Here is a 14662-nt window from a genome sequence, read left to right on the forward strand (position 1 = left end):
AGGTACTCTGACTTCCTCCCACAGTCTGAAAAACATGCTGGTTACGTGCATTGGCCACGCTAAATTCTCTCTCAGTGTATCCGAACAGATACCAGAGCATGTGACTAGGGGATTTTCACAATAATGTCATTGCAGTGTTAATGTAAGCCTACTTGTGACAATAATAATAAATAAAATTAAACATAATGTAAGTCATTTATTGAAGAAAATTAACCTCCCTTGACTACACCTAAGATTGTCCAATGTTTTAAGTGTTTACACCCCTTCGACCTTGCCAGGAAATAATTAGCTTTATAACTTTAAACTTGTTTGAATTACATAACATTCAGGGTTAGTTTCTTAACCAGATGTATCCATTTATTTGCATTCAATCTTTAACCTAAAAGTTATATTCCTAGTTTTCGAAAGGGTAACCAAGAAGGTAGATAAAGGCAGTGCAGTCAACGTGGACTTTAGCAAGGCCTTTGACAAGGTTACCGCATGGTAGGTTGTTGCATCAGGTTAAATCTCATGGAATCCAGGGTGAGGTAACCAATTAGATACAAAATTGGCTTGGCGACAGAGGACAGAGGGTGATTGTAGAGAGTTGTTTTTCAAGCTGGAGGCCTGTGACCAGCGGTGTGCCTCAGGGATCGGTGCTGGGTCCACTGATGTTTGTTATTTACGTTAATAATTTGGATGAGAATTTAGAAGGCATGGTAAGTAAGTTTGCAGATGACACCAAGATTGGTGGCATAGCGGACAGAGAAGAAGGTTATCTAGGATTGCGATGGAATCTTGATCAATTGGGCCAATGGGCTGGTGGATCGCAGATGAATTTTAATATAGCTAAATGTGGTAGATTGGTAGAGTGAATCAGGGCAGGACCTATTCAGTTAATGATAGGGCATTGGGGAGAGTTAGAGAATAAAGAGATCTAGGACTACAGGTTCATAGCTCCTTGAAAGTGGAATCACAGATGGACAGGGTGGTGAAGAAGGCATGCTTGGTTTCATTGGTCAGAACATTGAACACAGGAGTTAGGACATCTTGTTGAAGTTGTACAAGACATTAGTAAGGCCATACTTGGGAGTACTGTGGACAGTTCTAGTCACCCTATTATAAAAAGGATTTATTCAATTTAATAAGTGCAGTAGAGATTTTCTAGGATGCCACCGGGCCTTGATGGTTGGAGTTTAAGGAGAGACTGGATAGGCTAGGACTTTTTCCCTTTGAGCATAGGAGGCTTAGGGGTGATCTTATAGAAGTCTATAAAATAATAAGAACATTGATGAGGTAGATAGTCAACAAGAGGTTATTGCAGAAGGTCAGGGGACATGGAGTTGAGGGTAGGGTGTTAGCGTGAATAGAGGATTGGTTGTCAAATAGGAGGCAGAGAGTGGGGGTCAGTGGGTGCTATTCGGATTGGTGGATGGTGACTAGTGGAGTGCCCCAGGGGTCGGTGCTGGGGCCTCAGCTATTTACCATTTATATAGATGATCTGGAGGAGGGGACCAAGTGTAGGGTGTCGAAATTTGCTGATGACACCAAGATTGGTGGAACAGCAAATTGTGCGGAGGGTCTACAGAAGGATCTAGATAGGCTGGGCGAATGGGCCAGGAAATGGCAAATGGAATTTAATGTTGGCAAGTGCGAGGTGGTCCACTTTGGTAGGAATAATGGTAGGAAGGATTATTACTTACGTGGCAAAAAACTGCAGCAGGCGACAGTGCAGAGGGACCTTGGGGTCCTTGTGCATGAGTCGCAAAAACCCAGCTTGCAGGTGGAGCAGGTGGTCAGGAAGGCGAATGGGATGCTGGCCTTCATAGCGAGGGGGATTGAATGTAAAAGTAGGGAGGTCTTGCTGCGGCTGTATAGGGCATTGGTGAGGCCACAGCTGGAGTACTGTGTGCAGTTTTGGGCGCCGTACTTACGCAAGGATATTTTGGCCTTGGAGGGAGTGCAGAGGAGGTTTACTAGGCTGATGCCGGAGTTGAGGGGGTTGAGCTATGAAGAGAGGCTGAATAAACTTGGCTTGTACTCGTTAGAGTTTAGAAGAATGAGGGGAGATCTCATTGAGACGTATAAGATGATGAATGGGATGGATAGGATAGAGGTGGAGAGACTCTTCCCACTCAGAAAGGACAGTAGGACTAGGGGGCACAGCCTCAAGATAAAGGGGGGGGCGGTTTAGAACGGAGTTGAGGAGGAACTTCTTCACTCAAAGGGTGGTGAATCTCTGGAATTCTCTGCCCGTTGAAGTGGTGGAGGCTACCTCGCTAAATATTTTTAAGACGCGAGTTGATGGGTTTTTGATAAGAGAGGGGATTAAGGGTTATGGGGAGAGGGCGGGAAAGTGGAACTGAGCCACGACAGATCAGCCATGATCTTATTGAATGGCGGGGCAGGCTCGAAGGGCTGGATGGCTTACTCCTGCTCCTATTTCTTATGTTCTTATCTTTTCCCAAGGTAGGGGAATCTAAAACTATAGGGCATAGGTGTAGGGTGAGAGGGGAGAGATACTAAAGGGTCCAGACAGGCAATTTTTTCATGCAGAGGATGGTGTCTGGAATGAGCTGCCAGAGGCAATAGTAGAGGCGGGCACCATTTTGTCTTTTAAAAAGCATTTCGACAATTACATGGGTAAGATGGGTATTGAGGGATATGGGCCAAACACTGGCAACTGGGACTAGTTTAGTGGTAAAAACTTGGTGGCATGAATAAGTTGGGCCAAAGGGCCTATTTCCATGCTGTAAACCTCTGTAAAATTTGTATTCTAAAATATATAAATTATGAGCTAAATACTTCTAACATTTTGTTATTTATTCAGTAAGAAACTAATTGATATGTGAATATATTTGAATTGATCTATTGTACGTTAAGCTGATCTTACTCTTCATCCTATCTGTAACTGCAACACTATATTCTGCACCCCTCCTTTTCCCTATGTACTCTATGAATGGTGTATAGCGCACAAGAAACAATACATTTCAGTGTATCCTAATTCATGTGACAATAATGAATCAAATCAAATATATGCCATATTTTCCCAGTCTGTGCCCAGTAGCAATGTATCAATCAGTCCAGCAGCCACATGGCAGGGTGCCAGGTGAAGCTCTAGCATTTTGAGTTTGAAGTGTAATTATTTTCAACTTATGGGATCCAGAAAACCCTTTGAAGACATGATAATATTGTCTCGCAGCAGCCGCAGATGATCAATGAAAGGAGGCACCACCATTCTTAGGAAAGCTTGGAACAGACACGCCACTGGGAAGATGTGCACATAGTACATCAGCGCAATTATCACTCTTGTTTCATTGCAGGGGCATTGTAAGGGATTGGGGCCTAGTGCACATAACGCAGACCGTCCGCTCAAGATTTCACAAGGCCGCACCAACAGAGTGGATAGTAGTCCGCAGCAATAAAAAAACTACATTGACACAAGTCTCAAACACTCCTACAGCTTCCTTAGGGATCGAGGCGCGCCGTCCGGTTGGCTGGCGGGCACGTCAATCAGCGGTGACCGACCAATCGGAGAGGGGAGGAGCTAGGGCCGCTGTCCAATGGGGAGGGGGGCGGTGACGGAGGAAGGGGGCGGGGATTGAAGCGGCTGAGTGTGGGGTAACGGGAGAGGGGGGGAGCTGAGTGAGGGAAAGCAGAGTGAGGGAGGTAGTGACTGAGTGACTGACTGAGGGAGGCGGCCGCTGATTTCATCGCCCAACTGACAGCAGCCGCAGAGCCGCGCGCTTCAACCGTTCGGCAGCTCCCCATCCCCTCCCCACCCCGGATTTGTAAACAGCTCTCGGCTTTCGGTGTAAACCCGCAGCGCGCTTCGAGGTCATGGCCTACCCTGGATACGGCGGGGTGAGTAAAGCCGGGGGGGGGAAATCCCTTCTCCGGGCTGTGGTTCAGAGCTGGGGAGGCTGCTAACCGGGGGGGGGGGGGGGGGGGGGGGGGCCTCGGCTGGCCGGCTGGCCGGCTGGCCGGCTGGCTGCTGTGTTAGGTTGCGGGGGCCCGGCTACCCCGCAGTCATTCTTCTCGGCGTTGTTGTTGAGTGTGTGCTTTTTCTTAAAAAAAATTAAATAAATGACAGTAGGTGTGTTCCTCCAGCCCCCCCCTCCTCCTCTCTCATTGTTCAGGAACCGAGTCTCTCTCTCTCTCCTTCTCCCCACTCCCGCCCCCCCCCAAAAAAAAACTCGGAGCAGCTCCATGGCCGCCGAAAAGAACTGGAGGTGTAAGGACGGGAATGCCTTTCATGGTTTTGGTTTCGCCTGGGTGGATGGAAGCGACGCAAAGCAGTCCCAAGTCTTTAGACTTAACCCTTTGTGATCTTTCCGTTTTTAAAAACAAAATCTTAATTTTTCGGTGTGTCTGCGCCGAATTCCTCGTGCAGGTTTAATCCCCTACCTGTGGGGGACGGGTAAGTCTCTATTTCACAGCACTTGTGTACATTGCCGTGGTCTAATGGAGAAATGCACTCCATTTTAACTGGCAGATCATGTAAACCTATACCTCAAAGTAAAATGGTGTGTCTTTTTCGTTAGTTTGTGGCAATATCCATATTGCTGTTTAGCCCTTGCTTTGCTGACTGGAGTTCCATTTAAGTTTCTTCAGACATAATCTTTATAACTTCGTGCCAGCATACCAGTCATCTTACTAGCATGGACTTTTACTGGAAAATTAACGTTTTACTATAATTAAAAAAAAAGTTGATTTTTCTCCCATGTCACTGATCTCAGTTGTGATATGGTGGAGAGCTCTTTTTCTGGGTTGTTGTGGGGCACTTGCTTTGTAACTTGATAAAGGCCCCTAAGCAGGCTAGCTACTCTATTGACTGCTGATCATCTGGGGACCAAGAAGGCTGAGTAGAGACTGAAGGGACTGACTTGCTGAGAGCATCATACCCAACTGTCCTTGAAGCCAAAATAGCTTCCATGCATTATTATAATCAGAAATCTTTTGTTGTTTTGGAACATTCTTAATGGAGGTGGTAGAACCTAAATTTCGGTACAGCTTTGTAAATGAGGTTTTACGAAAGATCTTAGTTACAAGTTCCTGATTTTGCAGTTAGTTGAACCTACGTGTCTTGCTTGAATTAAAAAAAGTCTGTTGTTCCTGCTCCATAAATACTTTTGATGGTAACATTCTGACCTCCTAAATCAGGTGGTTATGGGTTCATTCACAATCCAGAGATTTGTGCATACAATTTAGGTAGATTTTTTGGTGCACTACTGAACATCTGAATTGGGATCAGGAGTAGGTCATTTAGTGCCTTGAGATAAAAGCAAATTACTGCGGATGTTGGAATCTGAAACCAAAAGAGAAAATGCTGGAAAATCTCAGCAGGTCTGGCAGCATCTGTAAGGAGAGAAAAGACGTTTCGAGTCCAGATGACCCTTTGTCGAAGCTTAAAGTGCCGTGAACTTGCTCTGCCATTCAGCAAGGTCATGGCCGATTTGATAGAATCATAGAACCTAGAAGCAGGAGTAGGCCATTTCGTCCTTTGAGCCAGCTCCACTGTTCATTTTGATCATGGCTGATCGTCAAATTCAGTATACAGAACCACCATCCTCATACATCCCTTGATCCTTTTAGCCCCAAGAGCTATATCTAATTTCTTGTGAAATCAGACAACGTTTTGGCCTCAGCTCCGTTCATGGTAGTAAATCACACACACTCACCAGCCCATGGGTGAAGAAATTTCTCCTCATCTCAGTTATAAAGGTTTATCTTCAAACTATGACTCCTAGTCCTGGAGTCTGCCATCATTGGGAGCATTCTTTCTGAAACTACCCTGTCTAACCCTGTTAGAATTTTATAAGTTTCACTGTTCTGAGTGCCAGTAAATGTCCTAACTGACTTCCCTGTACACTCTCTATAGCAAGGACAGCCTTCTCAGATAAGGACACCAAAACTGCACACACTGTGGCGTCACCAATGCCCTAAACAATTGCAGCAAAACATCCCTATCTGGGTATTCAGTTCTCTCGCTATGAAGGCCAATATACAGTTTGCCTTGATTGTATCCTTAACTCCACATTCTGCCTATCTTTTGTAACCATAGAAAAGTTACAGTACAGAAAGAGGCCATTCATCCCATCATGTCTAGGTCAGCCAAAAAAGAGAAAAAATAAATTAGCCATTCATTCTCCAATCAGATCCAGCACCTGGTCTGTAGCTTTGCAGGTCATGTCACTTCATGTGCAGATTTAGGTACTTTTTAAATGAATTGAGCAATTTCAGATGCTCATTATCCTCTGGGTGGAAAATGCTTTTTCCCCATCCCTCTAATTCTTTTATCAATCACCTTAAATCTATGCCCCCTGGTAAATGACCAGGAGTAGAGGAAACCAGTCTTTCCTGTCTACTTTATCTAGGCCCCTCATAATTTTTGTACACTTCCAATTAACTCACACCTCAGCCTCCTTTGTTCTTAGGAAGACAACCCTAGACTATCCAGTGTTTTTGATACCTGTAATTTTCAAGCCTTGCAACATTCTTATAAAACTGCTGTGTACTGTCGCCAGAGAAACTATGTCCTTTCTGTAATGTGGTGACCAGAACTGTACACAAAGTTCTAGCTGTGACCTAACCAGTGTGTTAAACAGTTTTGGTATTACACCCTGCTTTTGTATTCAGTACCTCATCCAATGAATGGAAGTGTTCAACGTGTTTTCTTTACCACCCTGTCCACCTGTCCTGCCTCTTTTGAGGACCTGTGGATAAGCACTCCAAGGTGTCTCACTTCCTCTACCAAACTCAAAATCCTCCCATTTACTGTGTATTCTTATCTTTGCTTGCCCTCCAAATGCATTACCTCACACTTCTCTGAATTGTGTTCGATTTGCCACTTTTCTGCTTACTCAACCAAAGCATTGATATAATTCTGGAGACAACAGGTCAAGAAACTGTCTATGTCTGTCTTAAAAATATTCATTGACCCTGCCTCCACCACTCTTTGGGAAAGAGAGTTCTAAAGATTCATGATCCTCTGCGAGAGAATATATCTTCTCTGCCTTATAATGGAAGACTTTTTTTAAATTTTGTAACTTCCATAAGGGAAAATATTCTTTCAGCATACTTCCTGTCAAGTCCCCTCAAGTTATTCTGTTTCAAGTAGATTACTTCTCATTCTTATAAACTCCAATGGACATGGACCCAAACTATCCAGCCTTCCCTCATAAGAAAACTTCCCCCAATCCAGGGATGAGATTTTTTTCCCTTTCTGAGGCATGTTTTGCAATGGTGGGGAATGGTGTTATTTGCTAATGGCAGAATCTTATGGTTCTGCCATTGTCAGTGGAGATTCTCGTTGAATGCACCCCTCGCTGATGGAAAACCTATGACAAGGTTGTGCCATTGGTGGGACTCTAATGTAAATGTCAGTGTAAACACCAACAAGATTTTGGTGCAGGTATCAGTTGAGTTAATCTTTTCTGATTTGCTTCTAATGTTTTCTCAAATAAGGAGACCAAAACTGTGCACATACTCAAAATGTGGTCTCACCAACTATAGCAAAACATCCCAACTTTTACATTCCAGTCCCTTGCAGTAAACAGCAGTTTTCCATGTACCTTCCTAATCACTTGCGCCTGGGTACTAACTTTCCCAATTCGTGTACCAGGGCACCCAGATCTATTAGAGTTAAGTGGCATCTCTATATTTAAATAATATGCTGCTTCTCTATTCTTTATTTCAAAGAGCAGAAAATGTTATTCCATTGGAGTTGCTGTCTTTTGGATGTAAGATTAGACGAAGGCCCTGTTGCCTCCTTGGAAGAATGTTGAAAATAATACCATGCATATTTGAAGAAGTATTTCATTGTCTCTAAAGCCCTTTGGGATGTACAGAGATAAAAGGCGCTTTAAAGATGCAACAATTTCCTTTCATTGTACTCATAGCAAGCTTCACATATTGGCATTACAACATGTTGGAAATTTCATTGTTTCTGTAGGAAAATCTAAGCAATAAGAATTTGGACAGACACAATATGATCACTTAGAAATCCAGCCCTGTGTCATAATGCAGAATAATGAGTGACTTTTTGCATTACTGGTTAAGGGCAATGTCTGGGCATTGTTTGTGAACACTTATAAGGAGTTGGTGAAATGACAAGCTTGTAGGAATTTATTTTTTAAAAAAAACCTTATTTAGTGAAGTTGAGCAACAAAGTTCCCTTTTAAATTAATTTACAAAAGTAACTCTTCCAAATGTCTTAATCCATTTATTCTTGGACTTCTCCCAAAACCTGTTCCAATTCACTGCATCATACATATGCACTGCTTGATACTTTTCAAAACATTCTGCAAACTTTTACAGTAACACAATTTAAGGGAACAGTGGGCTGGAAGTATATCTATGGTTGGTCCTGTTAATATTTATGTGCACATTAGTGAATTAGCTTTTTGCTTCTGGGCCATACATTTCAGTCCAACTTAGGTTATGAGATAAGATTTTTGCCTAGCAGATGTATGATTTCTTTATAAATCAAATTTTGGCACCCTCTGTTTTGGAGCCGTGGCTCAGGACCTAGAAGTACTTGCAGATTAGCTGTGAATTTAAAGTCTGTATGGATGGCTGCTGTTTGAACTGGAAAACTATCCACAAATATGATAAATGGTAACTCTTAGTTTGTTGTTAAAATGTAGAATGGGGGATGTTTACTCTGAATGATTACCTGAGCTAAACATGCTGAAAAGGAGAATGAAAGGGCCTACATTTATATAGCACCTTCCACAATTATGGGACATCTGATGTGCTTTATAACGAACAGAGCACTTTTGAATGCAGTCACTGTTTTTTTTTAAAGAAAAGCAGCTAATTGTACACAGGAACCTATAAACAGTATATAAAAACTATCTCCAGTTCCGAAGAAGAGTAATACAGACATGAGATGTTAACTCTGTTTCTCTCTTCACAGATGCTGACAGACCCGCTGAGTTTTTCTAACATATTCTGTTTTTTCAGATTTCCAGCACCTGCACTATTTTGCTTTTCAATTACTAAAACAAATTTTGTGATCACTAATTCAGTGATTTTAGTTGCAGCAATGCTTTGGGATTTTTGTATGTTCCTGGGGCGGGGAAGAGAGGGAGGAAGGAATGGAAGGAGGGAGAGAGGAATGGGGCCTTGGTTTAACATCGTGCCCAAAAGGCAGCATCTCTGACGGTGCAATACTCCCTCAATACTGTATTGCTGTACTAGCCCAGATTATATGCTCAGGTTCGAGTCAAACTTGATCCCAGAATCTTCTGTGAGAAGAGCACAACACTGAAATAAAGCTCACTCCTTGTGAGATGCTAAGAAAGACAGAAAAAATACATTTGTCCTTTTCAGATAAGTCTAATTCCCTTTTGAATGCATCGACTGAAACTCTTCATGGGTAGATTGAATGCCTGAAGCTAAGTTACAGCACAGTTGTATGAAAAGTTCTGTAAGTTAACTTGAAGAGTTCCTCCATTTTAGAGAAACTAAAAGTTAGCATACATTGCAAGATATTTTTGATTATGCTAGTATTGTGAAGTTATTGTGATAAAGCATTTTAATGCCTACTCGGCATTACTTAGTTTGTACCACATTTGCAAAAGTTCCTATTATTTTAGATCTTGGCCACACATTTCTCATGTTGCAAAGATTTGCCTACATTTTGCAAGGGGTGGCACTGAGTTTTTTTCAGTGGATTCTGAGTAGCTGAGCTTGACATTTGACCTACTCAGATGCAAAGTTCTTCCACCAATAGTTCTGCAGACATATTCCTAAAACTGTTTTAGAAATGATTTGATTGTTTTCTGAAAATAAATGCTTCAAATAATGCATATGTGGAATCCAGCAGACTGAGCACTATAGAAAGCAACAAAGAAAGTAATGAGGTGAAAAAAGAAATTTGAAAAAACGGCAAGGGGTATCAAAGCAAACAGCGAATGTGTTTCTAAATATATTAAGAGAATTGTAAAAGGAATGTGGCCCATTAAATGAGGATGCAGGTAAGGACATAATAGATAACAAGTAGGTGATAGATTTATTAAATGAATACTTTATATCCGTTTTCACAGTGGGAAAAAGTGGACAAAATACCAGCAGTACAAGGGCACCTAAAAATAAGTCAAGGGGAGGAGCTCAGTGGATTTAATATCATTAAGGAAAATGGTAATGGAGAAAATAATGGGCCTTAAGATAGATAAATCTCCAGGACCTGATGGTTTCCACACCAGGCTTTAAAAGAAATAGGTAAGGAACTTGCCAATGTCTCAGTTATAATTTTACAAAACTCTTTAGAGTTAGGTGTTGTCTTTTGGATTGAAAACTTGCAAATGTCACTCCATCTTAGTTAAGATGGGAGGTAGAGTAAAAGCGGGTAATGACAGAACTGTCAATTTACTAGGAATGATAGCATAATAGCTATGTTATTACACTGATAATCGAAAAAACCTGTCCTAGAGACGTGAGTTAAAAACCCAACTTGGTAGCTGAGAAATTTAAATTCAATTAAACCAAGGCTGAAACTCTACCACCTTGTGTGCACGGAATTGAAGCGGGCGAGGGTTCAACAGTGGAAATCTCCATTGACCTCCGGAATTTCCGGTCTCACCCAAGCAAGGATGTAAAATCCTGCCCAAAGACTATTTAAAATCTAATAGCTGGTATCTCAAATGTTGATTATACAACTACTAAATTGATAGAACCTACCTTGTTCACAGACTCCCTTAAAGGGAGGAAATCTATCACCCAGTAAGGCCTCTACGTAATTCCAGACTCTCAGCAAAATGATCACTCTTAATTGCTTTCGAAAGTGACTTATCAAACCACTCAGTTGTCCCAGATCACCAGTTAAATATAATAATACAAGTCAATGGACGACCTGGCTTGATGTAGGCGTTGGATTTGGGATGGAAAAAGGCATACTCAGCCCAGTCGACGTTGTTGAGTTGTCCTCGCTAACATCTGGGCAATTGTGCCAAAACTGAGAGTGCTGACAGACAAGTAAAGAAACAGCTTGACAATCAAATTCACAGAATCATTTACTTTTCAGCCAGAGTCCCTAGCTCCTCCATCACCATCCCTGAATATCTTTTGTTCCGTTGACAGGACACATTCACAAGAGCTGGCGGCACAGTGGTATAATTGGGATAAATTAAACCTAGGAGTTCTTGCCATTGACTTTGGACTTCATGAAGCTTTAATGATTGTCATCTACTGCCTTCCCTGTGCTTATGAAACAGTACTTCTCCATGTTGAACACCACTTGGAAGAAACACGAAGGATTGTAAGGCAGAAAATATACTCCGGTGTAGGGATTCCACAGTGCAACACCAAGAATGACTAGGCAGCACCAATTGCTGGCCCAGTCATGAAGGACATAGCTGACAGAATGGCCTTATGGCAGGTGGTGAGAATGCCAACATGACAGAGAAATCTACTTTTAAAAAAAATTACAGCAGAGAATGAGGCCATTCAGTCCATTCTCCCTGAGTCAGTTGCAGAAGAGCTATCCTGCCAAATCCTACCTACTAACTCTTGGTCCATAGCCTTGTGGGGTACAGCACTTCAGGTGCGTATCCAAGTACTTTTAAATGTGATGTGGGATTCTACCACCTTTTCAGATTGTGTTCCAGATCTTTACCACTCACTAAATATAGAAAACACTCTAACTCTCCTCCAATGCTTCAACCAATGAAAGTGGGTCCTTTCTAACCATTCTATCTTGACCCACTATAATTTGTACAACTCAATGAAATCTCAGTTCCTTCACGGGATGGAAAATAGCTCCTGACTATCTAGCCTCTCCTTCTATCTAAAATCTTTTTTATAGTTCTTGTCTGTGCTCTTTAGCACATTCATATCCCTCAATTCATGTGGTCACCAGAATTTTACACTGTATTCCAGCTGTGGACCAGCTAGTGTTTTATACAGTTCAAGCATTAATATTCTGTTCTTGTATTCTGTGTCTTGACTAATGAAGAAATTGACCCTGCATGCCTTTTTAACCATTTTATCTGCCTGTCCCCCTTTCAAAGATCAATGCATATGCACACCAGGTACTCTATGCTTCAGTGTCTTACCATTTGTGCATTCCTTTACCTTGTTTGTCACTTCACATCACCCTACACTTCTGTGAATTGGATTTCATTTGCCACATTTCTGCCTGCTTGCCCAATGCACTGATATCTTCTGTACTCTTAAAGTTGATTTGAGCTTCCTTCCTATCTGTCAACTACATGATACAACCTTTGTATCACTTCAACACTGAACAATTGAGCTATACAATGAAAAATAATAGACTTAGATCCAAAATTAGTTCAATGGCGGGAAGCAAGAGTGGCAGGAGCTAGGGTTGAAGAGTGTTCGTATGATTGGAAAGTTGCTTCTGTAGTGAGGTCCTGCAGGGTTTGATGCTAACTTGTTACTTGATCTTGCCCTCCGCAACAGACCTGTCACAGATGTATCTCATCAACAGCATTGGCTGGAGCAGCCACCACTCATTCCTTGTGGATGCAAAGTCTCACCTTCACACTGAGGACTGCTTCCATTGGTTGTACGGCATGAGGACAATGGTATAGATTCAGAAGAGATTTAGCTGCCCAAAACTGAATATGAAATGCTGAGAGTCACAAGCAGCAGAAGAGTTGTATTCCATAAGCAATTTAAAAAAATCACCTATCCCGACCTTGAATATATTCAACAGTTGAAGTACCAAAAACCCGTGGAGTAGAGAATTCTTAAGAGTCACAACTTTTTGAATCAAGAAATGTTACCTCAATCCTAAATAATTGACTCACTATCTTGAGACTGCCTCCATGATCTAGATTGCCCAGCCAAGGGAAATAACCTCTGTGCACCCTGTTATGCCCTTTCAAAATTTTGTGTTTTTCAATATGATCATCTTTCATTCTTAACTCCAATGAATGGAGGCCCAGTATACTCAGCCTCTTGTCTTGGGACAACTGTTTCACTCCAGTGAACCTTTGCTATGTTACCTTCAGGATTGGATAGTGGGATCAAAACTACATACTACTCCAGATGTGGCCTCACCAAAGATTGTAGCAGGGCATCCTTGTGCTTTTATTTCTTTGTGCAATAAAGACTAATGTGCCATTTGCCTTTCTAACTGTTTGCTGTACCTGCATACAAAATTTGTGATACTTGTACAAGGATCTGAAAGAGCGTTGAACATTGGAATTTAGATGTTCTGAGCTTTTTAACAAATAATATGCTTTTTGTTCCTTCACTCCCTGCACCAGTACACTTGTGGCTATAGTGTGTAACATTTTTAAAGATGCATTCTTCCGCTTAAGCCTTCTTTAACAGTACCTTCCAAATCTGTGATTTCTATCACCAAGGTGGACTAGGCTAACAGACAAATGGAAATGCTACCACCTCCCAGTCATACATCATCTTCACTTGAAAATATATCACTGTTCTTGGTTCAAAATCCTGGAATTCCCTCCCAGACAGCACTTTTGAGATTGTCTTCATCACACAAACTAAATCGATTCACCACTCTCCTCTTGAGGAAAATTGGAGGATGGTCAATAAACTCTGGACTTGACTGCAATGCCCAAATCCTGTGAAATATTTTAGGAGCTACTCTCAATTTTTCTTTTGAAATTCAGTCATCCGAGGAGAGAGTTGAGGGAGGGATCAATTATCAATCAGAGTCCTGATGGATTTCTGAAGGGTAGGCCTGCCTAAGTACTAACTCAAGGGGTGAGTGGGTTATCTTTGAGGAGATGTTAAGTATCTATGGATGTTGTCCATATATGGATTTTCAGAGGGCACCATGTTTTGCAGAAGAGTATTAGAAAAATAATGGGGCAGAACGGCACAAAATTGATGTTATTTTGTGATATGGTTTGAAAATTGTTGGATTTTATTGAGTTGTGGGATCTGACAGCTGTCAGGAAAAAGACTGAAAAGCAGTAACTTGGTAGTGCTCACACTTCTGAGTCAGAAAATGGTAGGTTTAAATTTCACTTCGGTGACTTAAGTGCAGAAATCTAGGCTGACATTCCAGGATAATACTGAGGGAGTGTTCAAATAGTAAAGAATCCAATGACAGTATTTCTAATGATAACATGTGTATTTTTCCAGAGTCCTGGTTGATATTGATTTCTCAACCAATTTCACTAAAATTAGATTATCTGGTTATTATCACTTTGCTGTTTGTGGAAGTTTCTGTATGCAAATTAGCTGTTGTATTTTTACGTTACAGCGGTGAATAGTAGGTGACCTTGCAGAGCAGTGATAGTATTTCTACCACTGGATCAAAAGTTCAGGATTCAAGTCTCATGCCAAGACTTGTTGGCTCTAGAAGGAGTGTTCATGACACAGTTTAATGGGCTGAAAATCATGCCAGAAATCCTTCCTGTGGCCCCTTATTATTCCCCAAAGGGGAAAAAAGGGGTATGAAGAAGCAGTTTAAAGAATTGTCCATACTTCAGAAGGGGGTTCATTGTCTGTAACACAGTATGAAATCATGTGATTTTTTTTCTGCATGAACCTGTACTGAATCTGGAACTTGTCTCCATATGGATTGATGATTTGAACATAGGGATAGAAAGTTTTACATCTTAAGTAGAGTTGTGTATATTTGTTGCTGAATCCCTCATCTAGGCATTTAACAACGCCACTAATCTGGTTGGCCTCCCATCTTCTGCATACCATAAACAAGCTTACTGACAACTCT

At 41.7% G+C, this 14662-nt stretch overlaps 1 protein-coding gene across 1 annotated transcript in view; it reads left to right on the forward strand.

Annotated features, from left to right (window-relative positions):
• The first annotated feature begins 3604 nt into the window (after nt 1-3604).
• LOC145350160 (sorcin-like) overlaps nt 3605-14662 on the forward strand; it is a 47679-nt gene continuing 36621 nt past the window's right edge. Inside the window, exon 1 of the mRNA XM_080199167.1 lies at nt 3605-3843. Coding sequence (XP_080055293.1) covers nt 3820-3843 — 24 coding nt within the window. The 5' untranslated portion in view covers nt 3605-3819. The remainder of the gene's footprint in view (nt 3844-14662) is intronic.

The sequence above is a fragment of the Carcharhinus amblyrhynchos genome, chromosome 11 (genome assembly GCF_965287045.1).
Source record: "Carcharhinus amblyrhynchos chromosome 11, sCarAmb.v2.hapA, whole genome shotgun sequence".
Lineage (NCBI taxonomy): Eukaryota > Metazoa > Chordata > Chondrichthyes > Carcharhiniformes > Carcharhinidae > Carcharhinus > Carcharhinus amblyrhynchos.